At 43.0% G+C, this 6660-nt stretch overlaps 1 protein-coding gene across 1 annotated transcript in view; it reads left to right on the top strand.

Annotated features, from left to right (window-relative positions):
* The window catches only part of EP300 (E1A binding protein p300), a 119935-nt gene that overhangs the window by 67382 nt on the left and 45893 nt on the right, over nucleotides 1-6660 (top strand). Inside the window, 3 exon segments of the mRNA XM_011964151.1 lie at nucleotides 1689-1826; nucleotides 4468-4585; nucleotides 5369-5543. Coding sequence (XP_011819541.1) covers nucleotides 1689-1826; nucleotides 4468-4585; nucleotides 5369-5543 — 431 coding nt within the window.

The following is a 6660-nucleotide window of genomic DNA, read 5'->3' as shown; positions in this document are numbered from 1 at the left end:
CTGAGTAGCTGGGATTACAGGAACACTCCACCATGCCCAGCTAATTTTTGTATTTTTAGTAGAGACGGGGTTTCACCATGTTGGCAGGCTGGTCTTGAACTCTTGACCTCATGATCCCCGTCTGCCTCAGTCTCCCAAAGTGCTGGGATTGCAGACGTGAGCCACCCTGCCCAGCCTATTCTTTTTTCTTTCTACAGCCTTAATCGAAATTGTATTAATTATCTAGTGTAGCCTACACCTTCCCTAATAGAGTGTAGGATGTTGCAAGGTTACAGTTCCATAACAGTCAGCCTTATCCTGAAGTTAAGAATTAGTGCACCATCCTGAGCAATATGTCAAGACATCTTCTCTACAAGAAAACACAAAGAAGTTAGCTAGGTGTGGTGATATGCATCTGTAGTCCCAGCTACTGAGGAGGCTGAGGTGGGAGGAGCACTGGAGGCTGGGAGGTCAAGGCTCTGGTGAGCCGTGATTACACCACTGCACCCCAGACTGGGTGACAGCGAGACTGTGTCTCAAAAAATAATAATTATTATTTTAAAAAAAGAATTAGTCCATCATCCAAATGATTCCCTGAGGTGAGCTGTGTTAAAATGACAGCTTAGTCTGATAACACAAGCCTTAGAAAACTAAGTGTGGGCTGGGCATGGCAGCTCTCCTATAATCCCAGCACTTTGGGAGGCTGAGGCAGACAGATTGCTTGATCTTAGGAGCTCAAGACCAGCCTGGGCAATATGGCAAAACCCTGTCTCTGCTAAAAATACGAAAATTAGCCAGGCATGGTGGCGCCCACCTGTAATCCCAGCTACGCAGGAGGCTGAGGCGGGAGAATCGCTTGAACCCCGGAGGCGGAGGTTGCATTTATCTGAGATCACGCCACTGCACTCCAGCCTGGGCAACAGAGTGACACTCCGTCTCAGGAAGAAATAATGTCTGGGTGCGGTGGCTCACGCCTGTAATCTCAGCACTTTGGGAGGCCCAGGTGGCGGATCACGTGAGGTCAGGAGTTTGAGACCAGCCTAATTAACATGATGAAACCCCATCTCTACTAAAATACAAAATCAGCCAGACGTGGTGGTGGGTGCCTGTAATCCCAGCAACTTGGGAGGCTGCGGTAAGAGAATCGCTTGAACCCGGGAGGCGGAGATTGCAGTGATCTGTGATTGTGCCACTACAGTCCAGCCTGGGTGACAGAGCAAGACTCCATCTCAGAAACAAACAAAATACAAAAGATTAGCTGGGCATGTTGATGCATGCCTGTAATCCCAGCTACTCAAGAGGCTGAGGCATGAGAATTGCCTGAACGCAGGAGGTAGAGGTTGCAGTGAGCCAAGATTGCACCACTGCACTCCAGCCTGGGTGACAGAGCAAGACTTTGTCTCAAAAAAAAAAAACAAGAAAAAAAGAAAACATAACCAACAAAACCCAGAAAATTAAGTCTTATGATATCTTGTGTTAGGATGTCATCCTGCCCTCCAAAGAAATACAGCTTTCCCTCACACAGGTGTGAGCATGCATACTTTAAAATCAGTCTAGTCACACACTTCTCCCTGCCTAACTCCTAAATGCAAATAGAAGTGACATAGCATATTGATCCCATTACAGTAATAAATGTCAGCTTGAATTAAATGAGGTCTTCTTTCTCCTACCATTCTTAACTAAAACTATTTGGTGACTCCTTTTTGAAGCCCAATGATGAGTGAAAATGCGAGTGTACCCTCCCTGGGTCCTATGCCAACAGCAGCTCAACCATCCACTACTGGAATTCGGAAACAGTGGCATGAAGATATTACTCAGGATCTTCGAAATCATCTTGTTCACAAACTGTAAGTAAGATTGTGGACATTTCTCATTCGTAAAGAGATGTTATGTCAACATGCTTTCAATCTCCTGGGCATTTAATCACTAAAGGAATATTAGCAATTTTTCTGTAGCATGGACATTGATGTTGATACTGCTACTCTTGTGGATTTCTTGCTGCTGCTGCTTTTTTCCTTTTTAACCTTTCTCACCATTTCTAGTCTTTCAGCTTTAATAGTGTGTGAAGTATTCTGTCTAGTGCCAGTAAATAATACATTAATTAAACATTGTTTTTAGCTATTGCCTTTGCAAAAGTTAAATATCTGAGAAAAACTAGGCGTCAGCTCATTAAAATATTGCAGTGATAACATCCTTTTCTGTTACTCCTGGTGGAGCGGGTTTTTTTTGTTTGTTTTTTTGTTTGAGACGGAGTCTCACTGTGTTGCCCAGGCTGGAGTGTAGTGGCACAATCTTGGCTCACTTCAGACTTCGCCTCCCGAGTGCCAGCGATTCTCCTGCCTCAGCTGCCCAGGGAGCTGGGACTACAGGCATGCGCCACCACACCTGGCTAATTTTTGTATTTTTAGTAGAGACGGGATTTCACCATGTTGGTCAGGCTGACTTCAAATTCCTGACATCAAGTGATACGCCTGCCTCGGCTTCCCAAAGTGCTAGAATTACAGGAATGAGCCACCGCGCCTGTCCTGGTAGAGCTTTTATTATGTTGATAAGTTGAATCTGGTAGGTTGGTCTCTGGTCTTCTCATCCTCCAAATGTGCACATGGCAGTTTATTTTTTGAGAAGTTGATATATTTCAGGTACTCTCCCCTTACAAACTCCATCTTAATCTAAAGAGTTTTTGTCAGATGAAGGAGGAGGAGGCATATAGAGCAAGATAATGAAATGTGCTCAGCATCATAAAAAGGTAGAGCTTGGACCTCTCCGATTACAGAGTTTACCCTTCAAACACCATGCAGTATTTTTTCTTGGAGAAGTCTTTTCATTTCACTTCCAGTTAATAGCAGAATCTCCTTTACTGTATCCATATTTTTTAATTGATTGAGGAATTATTTATCATTTTGTCTTAATTTGTTTTTAAGTTACACCAGACTACCAATTATATATGTTTCATTTAGGAATTTTTTTTTCTCCCAGGAACCCACGCTTGCCAACCATTTAGGAATTTTTTCTTTCTTTTTTTTTTTTGAGACAGAGTATTGCTCTGTCGCCCAGGCTGGAGTGCAGCGTCATGATCTTGGCTTACTGCAACCTCCGTCTTCTGGGTTCAAATGATTCTCCTGTCTCATCCTCCCAAGTAGTTGGGGTTACAGGTGTATGCCACCACACCTGGCTAATTCTTATATTTTTAGTAGAGATGGGGTTTTACTGTGTTGGCCAGGCTGGTCTCGAACTCCTGACCTCAGGTGATCCACCTACCTCGGCCTCCCAGAGTGCTGGGATTATAGGCGTGAGCCACTGCGTTCAGCCAGGAGTATCTTCATTGGTAGCACTAAGTAATGGAATTTGACAAGGAAAGAACTTCACAAGTTTAATGAAATTATTCCTTTAATAAAGAATAACCAATCTCTTATATTGTGACAAACTATTCAGTAACTTTTATTTAGTGGACAGAGATGATTATTTGGGATTGATCATTTGACTTTACATTAAAAGTTTATTATATATGCTCAACTTTTCTACCAACTCGGTATTCTTCTGGACTTCCATTTATATCTTCTTGATCTGGTTCCTTCAAGTCCAATGCAACTGAGTACGAGATATCCAAATAGAATTAATGCCTAAAGACCACATTTATTAGTCATAAGAAATACTAGTGCAAAACATTCTATTAGGGAATTACATGAAAGTGAAAAACTGAATCTAACAGAATCATTATGCATTTCTGCTCTCTCCACTTCAGGTTTTTGGTTTTTTGTTTGTTTTTTATAATCCTTTGTCAGAACACTTCAAGTTTTTGTTTTCACATTTTAGAGTGGTTAATAAATTTTATTTCAGTAAGCTAAGTAATAAATTTAGAAGAGTAGATAGAGCTCTGAAGGCTTCTGCTACTTGATACTATGACAAGGCCTGTTTTCCTCACTGTCTTTAGTATGTAGCCCAGTGTAATATTTTACTTTACATCTAGAGTAACAGGGGCCAAAGAGTATTTTTTGTAGAGTCATTTCTTGTATTGTGCTCGGAAAAGAAAGACAATTTCATTTCAGTATTATATTTTAATGTATCTCACCTTGCCACTTTTTCTTTATGTGTTCCTCTATGTGTTCAGTGTATAAAAATTGGAAAAAGTCTAATTAAAATCTGACATGCTGGCCGGGCGCAGTGGCTCACGCATATAATCCCAGCACTTTGGGAGGCCGAGGCGGGCGGATTATCTGAGATTGGGAGTTTGAGACCAGACTGACCAACATGGACAAACCCCATCTCTACTAAAAGTGTAAAATTAGTGGGGCATGGGGGCACATGCCTGTAATCCCAGCTACTTGGGAGGCTGAGGCAGGAGAATCGCTTGAACCTGGGAGGCGGAGGTTGTGGTGAGCCGAGATCGTGCCATTGCACTCCAGCCTGGGCAACAAGAGCGAGACTCCGTCTCAGGAAAAAAAAAAAAAGCTGACATGCTATTACACTGGTAGGATTTTCTTTTTCCAGCGTCCAAGCCATATTTCCTACACCAGATCCTGCTGCTTTAAAAGACAGACGGATGGAAAACCTAGTTGCATATGCTCGGAAAGTCGAAGGGGATATGTATGAATCTGCAAACAATCGAGTGAGTGTCTAGTTTTTTTTCTATTAATAGCCAAGATCGAGCCTGTTGTGGTTATTTTATTCCTCTTTGGCATGTGCAAGTAGTACATGTGCTTCAGACGGGTACACACTGTAGCTACCCTGTCTTATTGTCACCAAGCACAGTTAGGATAACAAAGCAATTTCTTAAGTGTATGTCATCAAGAATTTTATGTTTTTCCTCCTAATGCAATTCCCTCATGTGGCACTTTATCTGGTTATCCTGTCAACCTAAAAAGTGGCTGAGCTGGCCGAGTGCAGTGGCTCGATGCCTGTAATCCCAGCAGTTTGGAAGTCTGAGGTGGGCGGATCACTTGAGCCTAGGAGTTGGAGACCAGCCCGGGCAACATAGCAAAATCCCATCTCTACAAAAAATACAAAAAATTAGCCAGGCATGGTGGCGCGTGCCTGTAGTTCCAGCTACTCAAAATGCTAAGGTAGGGGAATCACCAGAGCCTTGGAAGTCAAGCTACAGTGATTCATGGTTGTGCCACTGGTAACAGAGGGAGACCTTGTCTCTCCCAAAAACAGGAGGGGGGTGGTGCTGAGCTGTTAACAGCTCTGTTCTCTCTTCACTGGAATATAATGAAGTAGCGACTTACTATTGTTAACTGCAGTTCAGTTTCTCTACGTAAGTTGAACTTTCCCTTCTAAATTGGCACCATATAGAATGAAACTAATATCTGTTCTCAGTTTATTTTTTCTGTTACCTGGTGGTAGTTCCTTTTTTCCTCATCTACCTTATTTTACTTCAACAATTCAAAAGGCGGAGTACTACCACCTTCTAGCTGAGAAAATCTATAAGATCCAGAAGGAACTAGAAGAAAAACGAAGGACTAGATTACAGAAACAGAACATGCTACCAAATGCTGCAGGCATGGTTCCAGTTTCCATGAATCCAGGGCCTAACATGGGACAGCCGCAACCAGGAATGACTTCTAGTAAGTGTTTTTTGTTATATTTCTATTTGAGAGAAATTGATAATAAAATAGTTTCTACCCAGAGTCATTAATTTCTATAAGCTTGTGTAACTATTCTGGAGTTTGGTTTTTTTTTTTTTTTTTGAGACGGAGTCTCGCTCTGTAGCCCGGGCTGGGGTGCAGTGGCCGGATCTCAGCTCACTGCAAGCTCCGCCTCCCGGGTTTACGCCATTCTCCTGCCTCAGCCTCTGGAGTAGCTGGGACTACAGGCGCCCGCCACCTCGCCCGGCTAGTTTTTGTATTTTTAGTAGAGACGGGGTTTCACCGTGTTAGCCAGGATGGTCTCGATCTCCTGACCTCATGATCCGCCCGTCTCGGCCTCCCAAAGTGCTGGGATTACAGGCTTGAGCCACCGCGCCCGGCCTATTCTGGAGTTTTTAAAATAACCATTTGTCTTTGCAAAGAAAATAACTCATCTACTAGTAAAAACGGAAGCAGAACAAGTATATTTAAGATGTCTGGGCATGGTACTTAACATACCTTGATAATCTGGCAGTGTTTTTAGAGCCCAAGGTGTAAACTTCTCTAATAGTGACACCTGGAAAGCGATAGCCTACAGATATGCACAGATTTCTCTGAGACTGGCTTGTGTGGTAAGTAGCCAGTGGATGTTTGTAGGCTGACCAGGTTCAGGAGCCCTGTGCAACACACATAATATCATATTACACTGTCACACTTCCTTCTTGACAAAAAATATTCTAAGGCTAGGAACGCTTTCTTTTCCTTTTTCTTTTTTCTTTTTTTTGCCTTTTAATTACATTTATTTTAATGCTGAATTTACTCCCGTGCCATAGGTTTTTGTTTCTTCAGTTTCTTCTCTGATATCTTTTTCTTTTTTTTGAGACGGAATCTGGCTCTGTCGCCCAGGCTGGAGTGCAGTGGCTGGATCTCAGCTCACTGCAAGCTTCGCCTCCTGGATTTACGCCATTCTCCTGTCTCAGCCTCCCAAGTAGCTGGGACTACAGGCGTCCGCCATTACACCCGGCTAATTTTTTGTATTTTTAGTAGAGAGGGGGTTTCACCGTGTTAGCCAGGATGGTCTCGATCTCCTGACCTCGTGATCCACCCGTCTCGGCCT

This window comes from Colobus angolensis, unplaced genomic scaffold (assembly GCF_000951035.1).
Source record: "Colobus angolensis palliatus isolate OR3802 unplaced genomic scaffold, Cang.pa_1.0 Scaffold65, whole genome shotgun sequence".
Classification (NCBI taxonomy): domain Eukaryota; kingdom Metazoa; phylum Chordata; class Mammalia; order Primates; family Cercopithecidae; genus Colobus; species Colobus angolensis.
Note: the sequence above shows the minus strand (reverse complement) of the source record. Positions and strands in the feature narration are given on the sequence as shown.